The following is a 20,313-nucleotide window of genomic DNA, read 5'->3' on the forward strand; positions in this document are numbered from 1 at the left end:
TGATATGTGTGTGATATGTGTGTGTGATGTGTGTGTGATGTGTGTGTGATGTGTGTGTGATATGTGTGTGTGATTTGTGTGTGATACGTGTGTGTGATGTCTGTGATATGTGTGTGTGATATGTGTGTGATGTGTGTGTGATATGTGTGTGTGATGTGTGTGATATGTGTGTGTGATGTGTGTGATGTGTGTGTGATTTGTGTGTAATATGTGTGTGATATATGTGTGTGATATATGTGTGTGATATGTGTGTGTGATATGTGTGTGATATGTGTGTGATATGTGTGTGATATATGTGTGTGATATATGTGTGTGATATGTGTGTGTGATATGTGTGTGTGATATGTGTGTGATATGTGTGTGAGGGTTATGTGTGTGTGTGTGATGTGTGATACGTGGGTGATATGTGTGTGATGTGTGTGTGATATGTGTGTGATATGTGTGATACGGGTGTGATACATGTGGGATATGTGTGTGTTTGATGTGTGTGTGATATGTGTGTGTGATGTATGTGTGAGATATTTGTGATACATGGGTGATATATGTGTGATGTATGTGTGTGATACGTTTCTGATATGTGTGATATGCATGTGGGATATGTGTGTGATATATATGTGTATGAGATGTGTGTGTGATGTGTGTGGGATATGTGTGTGATAGGTGTGTGATGTGTGTGATATGTACGTGTGTGATACATGTGTGATATGCGTGTTTGATATATGTGTGTTGATACGTGTGTGATATGTTTGTGTGTGTGTGATACACGTGTGATATGCATGTGATACGTGTGTGTGATATGTGTGTGATATGTGAGTATGTGTGATATGTGTGTGTGATTTGTGTGGTGTGTGTGTGTGTGATGTGTGTGTGATTTTTGTGTGTGTGATGTGTGTGTAGTGTGTTTGTGATGTGTGTGTGATTTTTGTGTGATGTGTGTGCACACACACGATGAGTGTGTCCAGGCATCCCTGATCCGTGTTTTTGAGCGTGATCTGTGCGTGTGCGATCATGTGGTGTAAGCATGCATGTTGTGTGTGTGTGTGCACTCATGGAGGGCTTGTGGCATCCGTGCCGTGTTTGTGCAAGCACATCTGATGTGTGTTCAGGTGTGAGTTGTGTGCACGTGTTCAAGAATGATTTGTACATCTTCAAGCCTGCATGGTGTGTGTGCACACACATTGTGTGTGCAAGAATGATGTGTGTGTGCAAGCACGTGCCGTGTGTGGTCATATGTGCATGATTTTTGTCTTCAGGCATTGTTTGTGTGCAGTTATGTCTGATGCATGTGCACAGTGTGTGATGTGTGCTTTTAAACATGATGTGTGTGCAAGCACGCCTGATGTGCGTGTGCTCAGGTGTGATGTGTGTTGCAAGCATTCATGACACGTGTTTAAGCATACGTGGGCCGTGTGTTCAGGCATGATGTGTGTGTGGGCAGGTGTGCATGATGTGTGTGCAGGCGTGATTTGTGTGTGCAAACATGATTTGTGTGTGCAGGCATGATCTGTGTGTGTGTGTGCTCAATGTGGGAGTGTGCACGTGCGATCTTCTTGGGGCAGGTAGGGGCTGGGCCACCCTGGGTTGGGCATCCCAAATCCTGGGTAGGGCACCCCAAACCACAGGCTGAGCACCCCAAACCACAGGCTGAGCACCTCAAACTCTGGGTAGGGCACCCCAAACCACAGGCTGAGCACCCCAAACCCTGGGTAGGGCACCCCAAACCACAGGCTGAGCATCCCCAACCTCGGATAGGGCATCCAAGCCCAGGGCTGAGCATCCCAAACACCAGGTAGGGCACCCCAAACCACAGGCTGAGCACCTCAAACTCTGGGTAGGGCACCCCAAACCACAGGCTGAGCATCCCAAACTCTGGGTAGGGCACCCCAAACCACAGGCTGAGCATCCCAAACTCTGGGTAGGGCACCCCAAACCACGGGCTGAGCACCCCAAACTCTGGGTAGGGCACCCCAAACCACGGGCTGAGCACCCCAAACTCTGGGTAGGGCACCCCAAACCCCAGATAGGGCACCCCAAACCACAGGCTGAGCATCCCAAACTCTGGGTAGGGCACCCCAAACCCCAGGCTGAGCACTCCAAGCCCACATCAAGGCACCCAAGAGCCTCCATAACCTCATGCCCTGCCCAGAAGCAGCAGCTGCCCTTTGCTGCCCAGTTCCTTCCAGTCTCTAACTGGGCACAGGCCAAGGCGGCAGCTGCGATGTGCTGGGAACACTTTGGAGCTGAACCCCCTGAATGGCCACGTTATCCCGCAGCAGCTCTGCTTCCATCCCGGGGGCTGTGGCCATGCAAACCCCTCAGAGCAGGAGGTCCAGTGGCCCCCTGGAGCAGCCACAGCCCCTGACGGGCACGGGGAGAGGGTTGGCATGAGGCTGGAGCCAGGTTTTTTATGGGATCCAACGGTGCTGCTGGAGACATGGAGGTGAAGCCATAAAATTGATCCCTGCAGGAGCGCCCAGGCCCGTCCTGTCGTGGCGCCCAGTGCCCAGCACGGGAGGTTGGGCAGCTCTTGGTGATAAAATAGCTTTACACTTTATTAAATATATTAAATCTTAATAATTAAATAGTTATGTGGCAAAGCTGGTTCTGCTGAACGTCCCATCCTGGTCATGCCCAAACATCTCCAAGCACGGGGTGGATTTTGGGACGGCGGCGAGCAAGGCGGGATGAAGCCGGCTGAGCCAAAACACCGCGGAAAACACCAAAATTTTGGCAAAGAGCCCTTCTTTGGCACGGGGGATGCTGGCTGCTTGGCAAGGAAGGATCACCATGGGACCCCCATCCTGGCGGCTGCCTGCGGCACACGGAATGCTCAGGCCATGCTAGAAGCCGGCAGCTCCTCCTCATTTTTGGGATCCCCACAATCCAGGGTGCGGACCCGGCCTGCCCAGGGGGGTGCTGCCCTCGGACCGTCCTTTCCCAGCGAAACCCGTCTTTCCTTTAGCCAGAGGCGCGCCGGGCCCCGCAGCTCTGCCGGGGAATTCCTGGCGCCGCCGAGCCCCCGGCGTCGCCGCTGCCAGCGCCGGGCGGGCAGGTCTGGGCAGCTCCGATAGTGCCGGCGCTGGGTGGGTGCCCCGAGGGCTGGGGGTGCAGCACAGGGTGCTTCTGCCATCGGTGCCCCTCGTCCAGCCTGGGGACTCGGGGTGGGCGAGCAGCTGCCAACCCCGCCGGGACAGCGAGACGCGCCGGTGTCGGGTGACGGATCCAGGGGATATTTTTGTGGCCGGGTGGAAGATTCCTCCTTCGTTGGCTTTTTTTTTTTTTTGCTTTTTTTTTTCCCCCTCTTTTTTTTTCCATGCTTGCAAGTTCAACCGGCTGGAAGGAGGGGTGGGAGAGGCAGGAGCTCTGAGCAAATCCCCTCTGTGACCGGAGCCATCCCGTCCCCGGTGCAGCCCCGTCAGTGGCTCCGGTGTCCGGTTCCCGGCACTCACTCCTCCGGTTTTGGCTTCTCTACGGAATTGTTCAGCTTCTTCAACGTCTTTTTAATGCGCAGGGCCGTGAGACGGGCCGAGGGGCTCTGGTACCAGCACTCCTTCATGACCTTCGCCAGCGCCGACAGAACCTGGGGAGGCACAAAAAGTGGGATAAATGGAAGGGTTTAACGGGTAGCAAAGGTCTGGCCCGGGGTGGAAGCGGGGCGGTCCCCCCGGCACTCACCGAGTCGGAGAAGAGGCGGTTGGGGATCACGGGGGTCTGCTGGTCCACACACACCACCTTCTTCATGTCCTCGAAGCTGGGGTCGCTGGGCACGACGTCGAAGAAAGGCGGCCGGTACTCCTCCACGATGCCTGCGGGACGGGGGGTGAAGTGAGGACGGGGCAGAGAGAGGCGTTCACCCCCACCCTGCACATCATGGGCCGCCCGGAGGGTCCCGGCACAACCGAGCGGGCCACCTGGGGAATCGCCGGTGGGGCGTGCCTCACCTGGGCACACGGGGCGGTGGCAGCTGGCTCTGGTGCTGCCTCCGGTACCTCCAGCACCAGCTGCGGCCCTGGCACCGGTCCAGCCCCAGCCCCAGCACGAATATCAGCTCCAGCACCGATACCAGCCCGGGGCACTGTGGCCACCTCCACTCAGCACCTGGTGGTCAGCCTGGCAGCTGGCCCAACTAATCTCTGCTTAATGCTCGCGTATGTCCGTGTCCCTGTGGGATTTCATGTCTCTGGGAGGCCTCGAACCCCCCAGCAGCTCCCTGCATCCCATGGGGTGACCCCAAAACCTCAGCGTCTCCTGGAGTTCCCCATCCTCGATCCCCTGAAGCTGTCCCGGAGAGTGAGGGATCCTGAAAGGGTTAAACCCAGGCGGCTGAAGGCTGTGCAAGGTTGGGGTAATTCGGAGTAAATGTGTAATCTGAGGGAGCCCTGGGGCCGTAAATGAGATTATCCCGGCCAGACTGCGCCTGGGGGGACCTCCCGCCCCACCCGCCAGCGCCCACCATTTAATTAATGCTTTTAATGGACTTCGCCGTGATGAGCAGCACCGGCCAGGCGGCCCCAGTCGGGGTCATCCCCAGCACGAGGGGACCCTAGCCCTTGCCCCAGTCCCGAACTCCCGAGCCAAGCCCGGCGGCCGGAGGTCCCGGCCGTGGCCGCTTTCCAGGCAGCGCTTGAAGCTGCTTGTTTTCTAATCAGCGCTGAACAAACAAAGCACTGATTGAGTCTAATGGGCCCTTTAATCAGGGAGCCGGGTGCTGACACTAGATTACAGTGTTTATAATTTACAGCTAATCTTCTGGGCGAAGGAAAGAGAGAGAGGAGAGAAAAAAAAAAAAAAAAGGAACAAGAAAAGGAGGGAAGGAGGGAACGGAGGCTCGTGGGGAGCCGGGAGCAAGCGGAGCTGGCGGCCGGGAGCTGCTCACCATTCACCACCGTCCGCCGGGTGATCTCCCAGAGCACCAACCCGTAGGCCCAGATGTCGGTCTTCTTGTAGGACTCGAAGCAGTCGGTGCGGATCTGCTCGCTCAGCACCTCCGGGGCCATGTAGCGCTTGGTGCCCACCCGGGGGTTGTTGCCAATGTCCAGGTAGTCACTGCCCTGGGAGTGCATGACGGCCAGCCCTGGGGGGACAGATCACAGAGTCATTTAGGATGACGTTTAAGGTCATCAATTCAATTATAAAATGCTGGGCTACCGGCCCTGGTCGGTGCTGTGCTGGTGCTGCATCCATGGGGCTCAACATCCCTGAGGTACCAAAACCCCAGGACACCACATCCTCGTGGCACCGTCACCCTGGGGCATCACATCCCTGGAGTGTTACATCTCCAGGATATCACATTCCTGGAGCATCACATCTGTGGGGTTCCACATCCCCGGGGCACCTCATCACTGGGGTACCACACCCCTGGGCGCTGCCACCCTAGGGTTTCACGCCCCTCAGTGCCACCCACCTGGGGTCCCACACCCCAGCCCTCTATCTCACCCAGGTCCGCAATGCAGCACTGCCGGTTGCTTTTCACCAGGATGTTCCTGCTTTTCAGGTCGCGGTGGGCGATGGCAGGTTTGCCTTGGGTGCCAAAAATCTCCACGTGGAGGTGAACGAGGCCGCAGATGATGGAGGAGGCCAAGCCCAGGCAGGTGTCCACGTCCAGGGCCGTCCTCTGCAGGTAGTCGTAGAGAGAGCCGTTCTCGTGGTAGTGGGTGATGAGCCACAGCTGCGTGCTGGAGTTCCTGGACGTCATGTCAGAGGCGATGAAGCCTGGACAGAGAGAATCACCTGGGATCACGGACCCACCACAGGGAAACAGCTGGAGGAAAGGCAGGGATAGGGCTTGAGGCTTGGTAAATCAGGCCCTGCCACCTCCTTAGGAAAGAGGCTGTGAGGTGGGAGAGGGTCACCGTGCTGGGGAAGAAAGGCAGGGATGGGGCTTGGGATGGCTCTGGAGGGAGAAGTGAGGGGCAGGAGAAGGGAGAAGCAGCTGAGGTTGGGGTGGCCCAAAGAACAACCCTGAAAGCGGCAAAACGGGAAGCGGCGCTTCCGCTGCCCACGGTCCCGTGTGCTCTGGGGGAGTGGGAAGTGCCCGGCCCCTGGCGTGGGAATGGCCCTGCTGGCGGTGTCCCAGTGCCTGCCACCCCGGCGTGGTGTGGGGACAGTGGGGACGCGCCGGAGCGAGGCTCCCAGCGAAGCCCCTTGGCCACCGTGCCCTGCCCCGTGCCCACGGCCAGGGCTCCACATCTCCGGTGGAGCAGCCATCACACCCAGGGTGAAATCCTCTCCTGCCCTCCTGATGCCTCTTGGGGCTACCTAGAAACGGAGGCCAGATAAAATTAAGGGAATAAAAAGCAGATATATTTACTGAAGGGCCTTCAGGTACATTTGGGTACAAAAAGAACGATGGATCAGGGGTTTTCATACTTTTATGAGTTTGGTCCATTTTTGGCCTCACTTCTCCAGCCCTCCTGGCCCCCCCACTCACCCAGGATGTTGTCGTGCCGCAGGAGGACGGTGTTGTAGATCTCTGTCTCGCGGAACCACGACTGCTCGTCCCGGGAGGAGAAGATCTTCACGGCCACGCTCTCCCCGTGCCACACGCCTCGCCACACCTCGCCGTAGCGCCCTTTACCTGCCACAGCCGCGGCACCGTGTCACACACAGTGCTCCCGGTGTGACACACCTGGATCCCGTGTGGGACAGCAATGGAGCAGCACAGGGTCCCTTGACCTTGGCCAACATCCACTCACCCATCCAGCTGCTCCCTCCCTCCCCAGCCAGCAGAACAGGGGAAGAATTTTGGGTTGCTACTTGGGTTTTGGCTGACATGGTTGGGTCCAACCCCGCTCCTGGTTTGAAGCTGCAGGTGCCATCACTCAGGCACCAGCTGGGGGTGACTGGGGCAGCCTCCCCCGCCTCGGCCTCTCTCCTTACCCACACATTCCATGAGGGTGATCTGCCGAGCCACCGTTCGCTGGACGAGGAAAGGCAGCCCGGAACCACTGCCCGTGGTGCAGTCATCATTCAGCAGGTCCTGTGCAAACAGGGTGGCCACGGGGTCAGCATGGGGACCATCCCCCCCGCACACACACCTCGGGGACATTTAGGGTCCCTCACGGAGCTCACCCACCTCTAAGGTGCTGTCTCCCATCATGGATGCCTTCAGCATGAGGTCTGTGTCACCAAAGTCACTGTGCTTGTGGCGGTGCTGGGCCACCTTCCAGCAGAAGAGTGCCGTGAGTGCCACGAGCACGAGGAGGGAGAGCAGAGGGACGAAGATCATCAGGAGGAGGTTGGGTAGGGACGGCGTCTTTACCAGGGCATCTTCTCCTGGGAGGGGGAAACGAGGGATGGAAACATGAGGGTGGACCTGGGAGGGTGGAGGTCTGGGGCTTGGGGGAGGGAGAATGTCCCTGCACTGGGGTCAACCCCATGGGTGGCAGCTCTGCAGGCACAGAAGGGACACCTGAGTACATCTTTGTGGCTCTGTAGGTGTTGAGTGAGGACAGGGACAATCTTGAGACCCAACCACACCTCCAGCCACGTGGGCAGCACATCCCCTGTCCCCCCTTGCCCGTGCACCTTGCAGGAAGATCTCCAGCTGGGCGTTGCACATGCGGGAGTTGCAGCACCTCATGCCGTACTGCTCCGTCACGGGTGTGTGGCAGTGCTCCAGGATGTTCTGGGAGAAGCAGCCCCGGTGCTGGGTGATGGTTCCCTCCTCTCTCCTCTTGCTGACGAAGCACACCTTGCCCGTGCAGTTGGGCTGGCTGCAGTGGGGCACATCGCAGGCACACAGCAAATCCTCTGCGGGCACGAGGAGGGGACACACTGGGGTCACCCCACTGCCTACCTGGGAGCTGTGGTGGCTTTGGGGACAGGGACATTGTCCTAAAGAACCGAGTTTTGAGAATGGGCAGCCTGGGACCATCGTAGAAGGAGGGGAAGGCTGCTGTGAGTGCTCAGCACAAGGAGCCCATCCTGACACCTTCCAGACAATCACTTGCTCCCAGTTGGGCTCCGAGTCCCAGCCCTAAACCTGGGTGTCACCTGTCCCCCTAGAGGCTCTGTGGAATGGACTGTGCATCCAGCCCCAGCAGCTGGGATTAACTGGGATGCACTGGTTTACAGCTCACAGGGTCACATCCTGCCCACGGAATCCCAGCATCTATGGGAGCCTGATCCCGGGTGCAGGGTGGGATCAGAAGCCCCAAACTCAGCCAGTGCCTTCCCAGTGGGTGTTTTGGGAGCCGGGTGCCAAACCCAGGGTCTTTCCTGGAGTTTTTCCTGACTTCCCCGAAGGCATTTTCCTGCACCATGGTGCCAGAGTGGCTCAGATGGCGGCCACACTCCCAAATTCCTAATTTAGCTCTGCCCTTTTGCACAGAAAATATCTCTCCTGGAATCAGTGAGTTCAGCGTGAGGGCAGCCAGACATCCGGGGGTGAGGGGACAGCGAGGGGACAGTGAGGGGACAGTGAGGTGGCCATCCTGCAATTCCTGTCCCCCTGCCCCAAAGGCTGCCTGGTGCCGGGGCTGTGGGATGGTGGTGGGATTGGTTTGGGGTTGGTAGCCCCGTGGGCAGGACGGGGACTCGATGGAGAGTCATCCCCGCAGTAAGTTCTGCTGCAAAAGCACCCAGCCTGGATCTGTCCCCAGGTCACCTGCTGCTCCCCTGGGATGCTGAGCAGCTCCTCCTGCATCCCACCATCATCATCATCATTGTCATCATCATCATCATCATCATCATCATCATCATCATCCCTGGGGAAACCCACATTTTTTATCATGTGGTACCAGCCTTTGCCCATCTCCCCTCGGGTGACAGCAAAGCACTTGATCAACCACAATTAATTAAGCTGAGATCCTCTCTGGGGGATGGGTCGCCGTGCCACAGGGGCATAGCACAGTCCCTGAGGAGCCCAGCTTCCTCCCTGGGTTTTATTTTGGGCAGAGATGCTCCCAGAAAGCCCAGGGCTTATTTTACCCTGCTGTCACCCCGCTGCATTGGCACTCACCAGCCGCGAAGCTGAGGGACATCAGGGTCATCAGCGCCAGCACCACGCGGCCACCGGCTCCACACGGCATCGTCCTGTGGAGAGCAGGGGGGTGAGAGCAGCCCCTGCACCCCCAGGGGCTCCTCACCGACCGTGGGGGCTTTGGGCAGAGACAGGGGGGCCTTGCACAGTGAGGTAGGATGCGCTGCTCCCAATGGAGTTGGGCTCCGGATATCCTGGGTGCAGCCCTTCCTGAGAGCAGATCCCGGGACCTCCCAAGCTTGGGGGACCTCCCTACCCTGACACGGGGTACCACTGAGCCCCCCAGCTCCCAGGAACGCACGGGAGCCAGGCCCTTGCCACGTCCACGCAGCCCCAACCTCCTTCCTCTCCCCCGGTGATCCGCACGCCGGCATTTCCCGCTGCTCCCATGGCTCCTGCTCCGTAAAACCACGGCCCCCACGGGCCTGGCAGCCCTGAGGATGTCACGGCACTGCTGGGGATCCCAGGATTGGCAAGACCCCGCCCGTGGGATGGAGCTCAGAGCCCCCACACCACACGCAGCCCCAAGAGCCGCCAAGCGCCGCCGGCCACGGGCTGGGGCTCGGTCCTGGGGGTGCTTTTGTGTGGAGCTTATCAATGACACAAACAGAGGTGCTGGGACGGCCAAAAATTCCTCGCTGAGCCTTTGGGGGAAGTTTGGCTATTTTTAATCTTCCTTTTTTTTTTTTTTTCCTCCTTGTAAAAGAGACGTTTTTGCCAAGGCAAACACGGCGATCCCCCCGCTGCCCCCCGCCTCGCTCCATGGCCGCAGGCCCCGGCCCCTCCTCAGCTCATTCTTCGTGTTCCCGACATAAACATGCCAAAGGCTCCGTTTCCTGCAATTGAAGAGCCCAGCCCAGGGCTGCTGGGACAGGAATCAAGATTGTTTAGATTCTGGCCTTGATGGGGAAGCGGAGTCACGCAAGCCCGGCCCTCGGGAGCGCACGCGGACGTGGCTGACCCCGGCAGGCTCCAGCCGTGCTGTAAATCGGGCTTTTCCTCCCCAAAATAACTCGCTTGGTTGTTCCTCGAGGGGAGGAAACGGATCCTGGGTGCTGGGGTTGGAGGGCAGGAGCTGGGGGCTGGTCCTCGGTGCCCGGTGTGAGGAGTGATGCCAGGATGATCCATCCAGCCCTCGGCTGGGCCAGGATCAGCTTTGTTTTAAAATCCCAACTCCCCCAGAGCTGGGCTGGGATCTGCTTTATTTTAAAGCTCAAACCCCTCTGGAGCTGGGTTGCTGGTTCCTGACTGCCAGGATGCTGCCGAGCTCCACACCTCTTGAAATCCTGAGAGCTCCAGGATGCATGTTTTAAAAGGGAAGCTGAGTCTCCCAGGTGGTGAATTCCCTCCTTGGAGCCGCTTCCACAAAATCCTGAGCCGTTAGACAGCTGCAGGATATTTGCCATGGATTACAAAGCAGGCAGGGCGTCACCCAACACTCTGCTGCGTATGAAACACCCCATGCATTGTCGCTGTTACCCAGAGCAAACCTCAATCCAGAGCCGTTCCTGGCATCCCATAGGAAAAACATCCCAGGCTGCTCAGTAATGGCACAAACCAGTCCTGGTGTACCCATCCCTGTCCTTTCCTTCCTCGTCAAGAGCTGCAGCTCAGGTGCCCTCCTGACACCCAGAGCATCTTACCCTGCCTGCCTGGGTGCTGTATTGTATTCTTTGGGATTTGTAGCATCAGGAGAAGGTAAAAAAAAAACAAACCCGAGGGAAACCTCTGGGATGGAACACGGGTGCTGGCAGGAGCGGCTGGGAGCAAGAGGCAGCTGTGCTGCAGCTCGAGGGTCTGGAGCAAGAACAAACCTCGGGGCAGGGGAATTTCCCCATCACCCCCATGGAGAGAAAAGCAAAAGGAAAACGGAGCAGGAGACAAAGAGGGGTTCAGGGAAGGGTGGCCGGGCACGACCATGGGATGTGTGGGGTGGTTCAGGGATCCCTGCTCTTACCAGGGCAGCTTGGCCGAGCTCCTCAATCCCAGCTCTTCCTCCTCCTGTGGTTTGTGCTGCTGACAGGGGGTTTAGCCACGGGATGTGGCTCCCGGCTCAGTTCCCTGTGCTGCCTTTTCCCAGGGAGTCCCACACAGCCGAGCCCCCCGTGCCAGGCAGGCGAGCAGGAGGGAGGGCAGAGCTGGCAGGAGCTTTGTCACGGATCCCAATGCTCCCGCCTGCTTTCAGGCACGGCTGGAGGTTTTCCTTTCCCCGCCTGCAGCTGCAGGTGGGTCACAGATCTCCATTCACCCTCCAGTGGGCTCCATCAGCCCAGCCCCTCTCACTGACGGGCATTTCCATGGAGAGGCACCACACAAGGAGAGCAGCAAAACTCGCTCAGGTTCACCTTGGTGTGGGGATGGCATCACCTGTGGCTCCTTGTGCAGAGCAGGGACAGGGGCATGGGGCTGCCCTGGCCTTACAGAGGGCTCAGTGCCAGGAAAGAGCTCCATGGTGGGGCTCTCCCCAGCTCGGTTTTGGACGTGGAGCCTCTTTAGTGACCATTTGGGTCTTCCTTGCCCAACCTCCTCTGAGAGACCCGGAATTTGGCTGTGCAGCAGGGGAGCACTGAGGTGGCAAGTTCTGTGCTGTCGGAGCCCACTGCCCGCTGCAGCCCTCGCCAGCAGAGCTGTCAGCTTTCCCTCGCTTTTCCCCATGTCTTTTCAAAACACACCCAAATTCCCCAGTTCCCGCGTCGATCCCAGCCTTTCTGTTGAAGTTACTCATTATTTCAGCTCTATAGCAAGGACCTGGGGACAGATCCTGTTACCACCACGCTGCTGTGAACCCTGATTTGTGCCCCGGCCCCAATTCCACCCTCTCCAACCCCGATGTCACCACCAGCGTCCCACGGAACACAAAGGAAATAAGGCCAAACCCTGATTCTGGGGGTGAATCAGGAGGGAAACCCTGAGCTCGGTGCAGCCCCAGACCCCAGGAGCACGTGGCTCTTCCCCACTCACCTACAGCATCCAGGTCCTGCGGGAGCCCACGGCACTGCCTGGCCCTCCCGGGCTCTCCCAGCCCCGATCCCGCTCCTGGATCTGCCTCAGCCTGGGCAGCTTTGCTCCGTGCCCTGAGCCCCGACTTCGAGGGTCTTCATGGATCTGCTCCCCTCCCGCCACCCATGCTGTCACCGTGGGCCGTGTCCGTCCCGCCGGGGGACTGTCACCCTTCCCGGCCCGGCCGCAGGGCTCGGCTTGTCGGCCCCGTTGTCCGACGCAGCCGTTTGGCAGCTGCTCTGTGGTCTGGATGTGGGAGAAGTCAAAAAAAAAAATGTTTCTTATTACTGCCTCTTCCTGCCTGGCTTCTCTCCACCACTCCCAGCTAATAAAGCATTTCCTATTGCTGAGCACACAGCCACGACTAGCCTCCCTTCCTCCCGCTCACCGGGCCCCCAGCTCCATCCTGGTTGCTTTCCCTTGCCTGTTACTCCCTCCTCGTCCTTCACCGAGTGCTTTCCCACACGGTTTCCCAGTTTTCACGGCCAACCCTATCCCATGGTAGGGACACGGCCATCACCACTTCACCCTGAGCATCCCAAGGTCTTCAGCAGGAGCACAGCTGGTTGTTTTGACAGGGATGGGAATGTTCTAGAGAGATGCTGTGGGGATGACCTTGACCTGCTTGGCCACCCCTCCTGCTCCAGCCCTCGTGGGGATGGAGCACTGTGGCAGAGCAAGAGGCTCCCTGGTTATTCCATGCTGGACCCAGCAATTCCAGGGTGCAGTGCTGAAGTGATGCCTCTTTGGGCTACCTAAAAACAGAGGCCAGACAAAATTTAGGGAATAAAAAGCCATTGTATTTACTGAAGGGCCTTCAGATACATTTGGGTACAGTATGGACAACGGGTCATGGGGTTTTCATGCTTTTATAAGTTTGGTCCATTTTCGGGTTTAGCCCCTTGGGGGAGCCTCATCTGCCTGAAGTGTACCTGAAGGCCCTTCAGTAAATATATCTGCTTTTTATTCCCTTAATTTTATCTGGCCTCCGTTTCTAGGTAGCCCAAAGAGGCATCAGGAGGGCAGGAGAGGATTTCACCCTGGGTGTGATGGCTGCTCCACCGGAGATGTGGAGCCCTGGCCGTGGGCACGGGGCAGGGCACGGTGGCCAAGGGGCTTCACTGGGAGCCTCGCTCCGGCGCGTCCCCACTGTCCCCACACCGCGCCGGGGTGGCAGGCACTGGGACACCGCCAGCAGGGCCATTCCCACGCCAGGGGCCGGGCACTTCCCACTCCCCCAGAGCACACGGGACCGTGGGCAGCGGAAGCGCCGCTTCCCGTTTTGCCGCTTTCAGGGTTGTTCTTTGGGCCACCCCAACCTCAGCTGCTTTTCCCTTCTCCTGCTCCTCACTTCTCCCCCCAGAGCCATCCCAAGCCCCATCCCTGCCTTTCTTCCCCAGCACGGTGACCTGCTCCCACCTCACAGCCTCTTTCCTAAGGAGGTAGCAGGGCCTGATTTACCAAGCCTCAAGCCCCGTCCCTGCCTTTCCTCCAGCTGTTTCCCTGTCACAGTGACCCTCTCCCGCATCGCAGCCTCTTCCCTAACGAGGTGGCCGGGCCTGATTTACCAAGCCCCGCTGCAGCACCAGCCCCAAGTGCATCCCGAACCCACCCGGAGCCTCCCAGCGCCGGGGCACCGCGGCGGCGGCGCTTTGAGTCTCGCCCCTCGCTATCAGCCTCGATCTAGGAAGTTTAAAACAAACAAAAGCACAAAACCAGGATAAAACATGAAGGACCTTCACATGTGACTTTGCCCCGTGCGGGACCCGGGGCTTTGCCGAAGCGGCGCGGGGGAAACGGGCAGTTTCCATCAGATAGGAGCTGCCCAGGAGGAAGCTGATGCCTGCAGACGTCTTATCTCCGTGACCATCTCTGCTCCGGCAGGCGGGTCTCAGTGATCCGGCCGGATTGGCCCCTCCCGGGGTTATTCCTGGATGGTTCTTGCATCCCTTCCATGGGAGCAGACACAGGGCATCCTGCTTTTACGGCTGCGGGCAGGAGTTATTCCGGGCAGGCGAGCAGGCCAGCTCTGCAGCAAGGGCTGCTGCTGGCTGCTTTGAGCCCTGCAACTGCATCTTTCAAGCGGGCCACCTTCCTTTTTCAATCACAATCATCACTGAGGGGATTAACACTCCTTAAAAACTTCTAAAAGTTCCTAAATCCTAATCCCGGGCGGCTCGAAGGGCAGGAGTGGGTGGGAGCCCTGGGCTCAGCTGCAGCTCTGGCACTGTCACTGTGGGAAAGTGAATTCCTCCCGGGAGGGACTGGCTGTGGAGGTACGAGATGGGCAAGTCAAACCCACCACAGGCTCCTGCCCCGCTTCCAGCCCTTGTCTGGGGCACACAGGGTGAATCAGCAGGGCTGGGAACCACCCAACAGCACCGCGCCAGCCTTGGTACAGCCTCCCGTCCTCCCCTGAGGCCGAAGCGAGGCTTTCCTTCATCACCCCGGTGCCCATCGCTGTGGTTTCATGCTGTAGAAGGGAAGGGGCATCCCTGGACCACAGCCAGACCCTCCCCAGGCGCACCCAGCCGACCCTTGGGGTCTCACTGAGGGGCAGAGGGGGATGAGGGGCCGGTGGGAGCCCGTCTCTCCCTTCCCCCTGCGTGGCAGGAGCCGGGCTGGCACGGCTCATGCCACGGCTGCTCCATGTGCCGCCCGCCCCCGGCTCAGCTGCGAGCGGCAGGGAGCTGGCGAAGGAGGGCAGCCACGTGCCGGGGAGCCCGGGCGAGCCAAGGCATGGAGGGGAACAGACGGGGAGGCCGCAGCTCCTTCCCCACGGGAATGCTTCCCGGCCTGCGGCGCAGCCCGAGCCTCCCAGCGCCCCACAAAGGGCAGAGCTGCAGCCTCAAAGTGGGGAGCGTGGACTGCTGTCCCCTTTTTAAGGGGAGGTGCAGGGTGGGGGCTCCACATCTGGCCAAGAATTATTTATGACCTGGGGAACTTTTGCTCTGAGTGCTGCCCGTTGCCCTCCTGGAGTCAAACTCTGCCCATGCTGCAGGAGCCAGCACCCCGACTTCACCTTCCCACACCCTGGGATGGAGCTGGCTTTAAGGGGATCTTGAAATATGGGAACAGCAGCACCCTGCTGCTGCAGCACTGGCAGCGTTGGAGCTCTGGGGGCAGCTGGGGACAGAGACCACGAGTATCCCAAGCTTGGTTTGCAGCCTGTGCCAGCAGCTGGTGCTCCTTCCACAGCACACAGAGCTGTGCTGAGCCTTGACGTGTCCATTCAGCACACGGGAACGCGCAGGAGTGGAGAATGTCGCTGAGGATGTGACCGGGGAGCCAGGGGACACTGGCAGCAAAGGGGGAGCATTCCTGCCAGCCCCACAGCAACCCCGAGCTTTATTCATGGAATCAATCCTGTTAACATGGCAACCACTTCCATTTTAATTTGCTCAGCCACATTCCAACGCACGCTGTGGAATCGGGAGCTCGGGAAGATCAAAGAGGGAAAAAAAAAAAAAAAAACAAAAAGAGGAAAAAACACAGGAAGGATTTGTGCCACAGTCCAGCTCCCTGGCATTCCTGGAGCTTGGTCCAGAGACTCAGGACATCAGTGCCCAGCACAACATGTACCACACTAGGGTGGCCACCCTTGGGGTGGAGAGGACAAGAGGCCAGGCAGGGGCCTGTGAACCCTCGGGGATGTTTCAGCTGGATGTGCACACCCACATCATCCTCCTCCCTTGGACATTCCCATCCTCCGGGAACTAAACCGCCCCCGTGCCAGAAAAGTCAACGGATCCCAGGGGACAGCGAGGACCTTGTCCCCACCCCGACACATCCTGCCCTAGCCTTTCTTTTTCTTTTTCTTCTTCTTCTTCTTCTCCCCCGTCTTGGCCTCCTCGGCCGCTTTCTTCTCCTCCTTCAGCACCTTGTACCTCCACTGAGGCGGCTGCAGCAGGTGCTTGTCCTTCACGCGCGGCTTCCTCTCCCCGGCCGACGAGCCGGAGGCTTTGCTCACTTTGATTTTCGGGACAGGCTCCCCGGGGAAGATGCTGTTCCCCCTCCGCAGCCACAGCGGCAGGAAGCTCAGGAGGCGGCTGGGCGTTGGCCGCGGCGGCGGCAGCCGGACCTCGGACACGACCTGCCCGTTGCAGGATGATGATCCCCCGCTGCTGGGGCGTGAGGACGTTCCTGACTCCTCGTCAGGGTCCGGCACGTGCTGCCCGAGGATCTCCGGCACCGAGAGTCGGCGCTTGCCCACCTCGGGCGGGCTGTCGGGGCAGACGGTTTGGCAAGCGGTGGCCACGAAAGGGCTGGCGAGGGACGTGGTCATCCTCACCATGTGGTCCATCACGCCGTCCTCCTCGGGGTTGCGGGGGATGCTGAAGGTGAAGATGGATCGGATCTTCTCCGACAGCCTCTTGGTCCTGGATTTGGGGCTCAGGGCCTTGGCCACCAGCTGGGCCAGGGCCGGCCACTCGGGCTGGTACTGCGCCCCGAACTGCTCGGCGCGCGGGCGGCGCAGGAGGGTCCGGATGCGCACGGTGGTCTCGAAGCGGCCGGTGAAATTGGCCCATTCCCTGGCCGTCTTCCCCTTCACGGCATCCACTGCCTGCAGGTCAGCTCCTGGGGACAGCAGAGAGCGTCATGGTGCCTTAGGATTTGAGCCTTTGTATTTTTCAAATCCTGAGCTGCAGTTAGCGCATAACTCTAAACTCCACTTAAAGTGTCAGCTGCTATCTTCACATTTTGGTCAGACTAAACAATTCCTCTGGGCCTGAAATTTAAGGACACCCAACAGCCTCAGGCCACGAAAAGTGTGAACCAAAGTGAATTGTGGGGGAGCAAACTGGGGGGAATATGACTTCATTACCTGAAGCTGTATTGGAGGATTGACCCCTGATATGTGAATGGACCAAACTTATTTCTGTCTGAAAAACTCGTGACCATCGTCCACCTTGGGTGTAGCCCCTGATTGCCCAAGATGTGTCTATTGAAGGCCTTTAATAAATACCCACTTTATTCTCTTAATCTTGTCTAGCCTCTGTTCTGGGGAGCCACTCCAAGGCATCACCACACCATCCGTGATAAAGCACCTGAGCAGGTGTTTCCACATAGGGAAAGGTTTAAGACTCACCCCGAGACCTTTTAAGGGAAGAGCACTCGAAGTTTCTTTGCTCTCCTGGCAATAATTGGCTCAGTGCCAAGAACAAAACCACTGACGGGTCTCTTTACCTGTTCCTCAGAAAGATTGCTAGTCTCTATTGGGATGTTTGCCCAAAAAAAACCCCACCCAAATCGTTCAATACTTAAGGGAGAGCACGAGGCTTCTCAGTGCATTTTCGGGGTGTTGTAGCAGGCGCGTGGGACCAGCCCCTACACCGCGCTCAGCTTTGTTCTTTTGCTTTTGTATTATTCTCTTCTTCTTCTATTAAATTAATTTTTGCTTTTCAAGACACACTCAACCACGCCGTCTCGCAAAGTCGTTGAAAGCCATTTTCTGCGACACCCTTAGAGGGGTTGAACCCCCGCAGAGCTGAACGCATCCGGCTCTTTGAGGAATTCAAATTCACCCCGAGCAGCAGCGCCACCAGAAACCCCAGGGAGTCCCCGGGGAGACGCTCACCCAAACCCCAGGGAGTCCCCGGGGAGACGCTCACCCGCCAGGAGCAGGGCGGTGACACAGTCCTGCTGCCCCTGCACCGCCGCCTTCATCAGCGCCGTCAGCCCCCGGGGGTCCCGCTGGTCCACCTCCAGCGCAGGGAAGTAGTTGAGGAGGTAGTTGACGATGGTGATGTGCCCTTAAGAGCCAGAGAGAAGCTGCGTTAGAGCTCCCACAGTGAACAGGGGCGGCGGCTGGGGCCCGTGGGACGAAGGATTTAGCGGCTGCATTCCCTGAGGATGGAGGTGCAGGAGCTTGAAGGGGTCAGGATGGAAAGGGTTTGAGGGTTTGGGTCTGTTTTGATTTGGGCACGGAGGGAACAGCGCTGATGGACCACCAGCTGCTTTAGTGGAGAACACAGGAAAGAGTCCAAAAATGCATGAAAAACCCCCCACAAAATCACGAATTCTAGCAAGGGTACAATGGGAATCCAGGGTGATCCCCACTTTGGAACCCTCCTGGTAAATCGTGGGGAGGGAGCCAGGCTGGAGGTTTGGGCCCTACAAGGAGCTCAGAGCCTCCTGCCGCTCCTGGAGCTTCCCTGGAGCACCTGGGGCAGCTCCAGCCCAGCTCTGCCACTCGACACGGCTTGTTTGAGAGAGCACCTCTGCAGGAATCCCCATTTTCACATCAGTTTTAGAGCAGCGCTGAGGTGAACCATGACTGTAGCTGATGTCCCACATCCCCTGGGGGCACGGCTTTCACAGCAGGCCATTTTAGGGTTTTCTGGGGGAAGCAAAGGGGGAGTCACATCCCTTCCGGAGGGTTCTGCCTGTGCCAAGGTCGGGCCCAGTGCTGACCTGCCTGGGCGGCCATCATGAGGGCCGTGTTCCCATCGTTGTCCTGCTGGTTGACGTTGATGTAGGGACACTTCCGCAGCAGCGGCACGATGTCCACAAAGCCCTTGGAGCAGGCGACCATCAGCCCGTTCTGGAGAGGGAACAACGCTCAGCACCAGCCGCACACCGTGTCCCCACCACGGGGCTCCCACGGCCCTCCCAAACTGTTCCCCCCACCCCAAACCAGGCAGGCGCAGGGTGGGAGGGCAGACAAGGTCCTGCTCCGAGGATTGGATCAATCCCAGGAGACCCATCCCACCCCGGCCTGCTCCCTCCTGCCCCACCTGCTTTAGCAACCACCAGCCTTCAGGATTTGCCTGTTCCTGGAAAATCCTCTTTCTGCTCTGCAGGGTGAGCGCCCCACCCAGCCCAGCCACTCACCCTCCCGTTGACGTCCAGCTCGGTGGCCTCACTCCGGGTCACCCCATGCTCCAGCCTCTCCCACACCAGCTTGGCATCATTCCTGGCACAGCACTGGTACAGGCTGAGGAACCCAGCACCATCAGCCTCTGGGGACACCTCGTAGCAAGGGTAGACAGAGTCATCAGAGAAGATGCTGCTGGTGTCCGAGGGCTCCGAGGATCCTGACGATTCTTCCTCCTCCTCCTCCTCCTCCTCATAGTGCAGCTCCGGGTCGGAGGCATCCAGGCTGGAAGTGGGAGCTGCAGCACGTTCTCCTCCACCGCAGGCATCTGTCATCCGGCCTGGGCGGGGGGAGCCAGCCCAGCTTGGCCCCGTGCCCTGCCTGGGGCCAGGAGCCTCTCCCGGGGGCACTGGGGACTGTCACTCCCCCTGTGCAGACACAGAGCGGGCGTGGGAACCGTGCGGGCTCCAGCCTCCCTGAGCCCAGCCTCGGCTGCCTCCCAGCCTCCAGCACAGCCCAGCAACCCAGGCTCCATCCCCTGCCCCCTGCAAACGCTCACCTGGGGGTGTCAGGGAGCTGTGACACCCCAAGAGGGGAGCAGCAAGTGGGAAAAACGGGGGGGGACACTTTGGGAGTTTGAGAGGGAGGGGGTAAGTGTCCCACAGGGGGGTGGTGGGGCTGGGAATGGCTCCAGGGCTGCAGAGGTGCAGCAGGGAACTGAACAGCTGGGCTGCTGTGGGGAGCACCAGGAGGAAGGAGACATCCACCCCCTCAGTGCCAGACACGGCGCCTGAGCCCTGCCCAGCCGCCCTCCCCTCTCATCCAGGGCACATCCCAAGAGATGCAAAGACTTTTCCCAGTGGAACAGCAGCTCCTGGGAGCAGTTCCTGGCTCCCCCAGGACACAGGGCAGCCCTGGAACGGGAACACTGGCTGGGAATAAACCCTTTCGCTTCTAAGCAGAAGCCAACAATCAATTGATGGGTGCCACGAAAGGAGGAAAGCCTAATTTCACTCAATTAGGGAATTCCACTAAACTTTCCCACCCCGCAGATGTTCCCAAGCAGGCTCTGGGGATGGAGGATGGTCCTCTCACCTTGATCTTCCCTGGGGCTGCTCAGATCTTCCCCGTGGGTCCCTCTTCAGCTGGGCAGCATCCCGGCCACAACCAGGAGGAGAAAACTCACCCAGCAACCCTGGGATGTCCCTCTGCGGGGAAAAAGAGGTTTGTGCTCTGTGGCTGAGGTGTCCTTTTGGCACCAAAGCTGTGACAACCCGCACGTTGACTTGGGCTCAGCTACCCAAGAGATCTTAAATTAAACTGTTGCTTTAAATGGCTGCATCCACGCTGAGCAGGATCAGGACAGGATTTAGTGTCTTTAGCCGAGGAGCTCCTGGGAGCCCTGGGCTGTATTTTTATACCTGTCTCACTTTGGTGTGACAGCGCTGCCTGAGCAGTCCCACAGCTGAAACCCCCAAAAAACTCCTTCCACCTGACTTTCTATCCAGGTGAG

The 20,313-nt window shown here is 58.7% G+C and overlaps 2 protein-coding genes across 2 annotated transcripts; both read right to left on the reverse strand.

Moving 5' to 3' along the window:
* Positions 1-2,527: 2,527 nt before the first annotated feature.
* ACVRL1 (activin A receptor like type 1) lies at positions 2,528-12,234 on the reverse strand. Its single transcript, XM_066207462.1, has 10 exons — positions 11,945-12,234; positions 8,963-9,036; positions 7,528-7,752; positions 7,076-7,275; positions 6,880-6,979; positions 6,431-6,577; positions 5,437-5,712; positions 4,877-5,074; positions 3,676-3,806; positions 2,528-3,580 (listed from the first exon to the last, which is right to left on the reverse strand). Exons 2-10 carry the CDS (start codon positions 9,030-9,032, stop codon positions 3,446-3,448), a joined length of 1,482 nt encoding a protein of 493 aa, XP_066063559.1. The 5' UTR covers positions 9,033-9,036; positions 11,945-12,234; the 3' UTR covers positions 2,528-3,445.
* A 3,118-nt stretch (positions 12,235-15,352) lies between these two features.
* On the reverse strand, positions 15,353-19,928 carry ANKRD33 (ankyrin repeat domain 33). Its single transcript, XM_066207474.1, has 5 exons — positions 19,896-19,928; positions 18,818-19,228; positions 18,398-18,527; positions 17,596-17,736; positions 15,353-16,561 (listed from the first exon to the last, which is right to left on the reverse strand). The coding sequence occupies exons 2-5, from the start codon at positions 19,133-19,135 to the stop codon at positions 15,780-15,782; spliced, it is 1,371 nt and encodes a 456-aa protein (XP_066063571.1). The 5' UTR covers positions 19,136-19,228; positions 19,896-19,928; the 3' UTR covers positions 15,353-15,779.
* Positions 19,929-20,313: the final 385 nt, after the last annotated feature.

This window comes from Chamaea fasciata, unplaced genomic scaffold (genome assembly GCF_029207755.1).
Source record: "Chamaea fasciata isolate MVZ Bird 193981 ecotype frontalis unplaced genomic scaffold, bChaFas1.0.hap1 SCAF_41, whole genome shotgun sequence".
Taxonomy (NCBI): domain Eukaryota; kingdom Metazoa; phylum Chordata; class Aves; order Passeriformes; family Sylviidae; genus Chamaea; species Chamaea fasciata.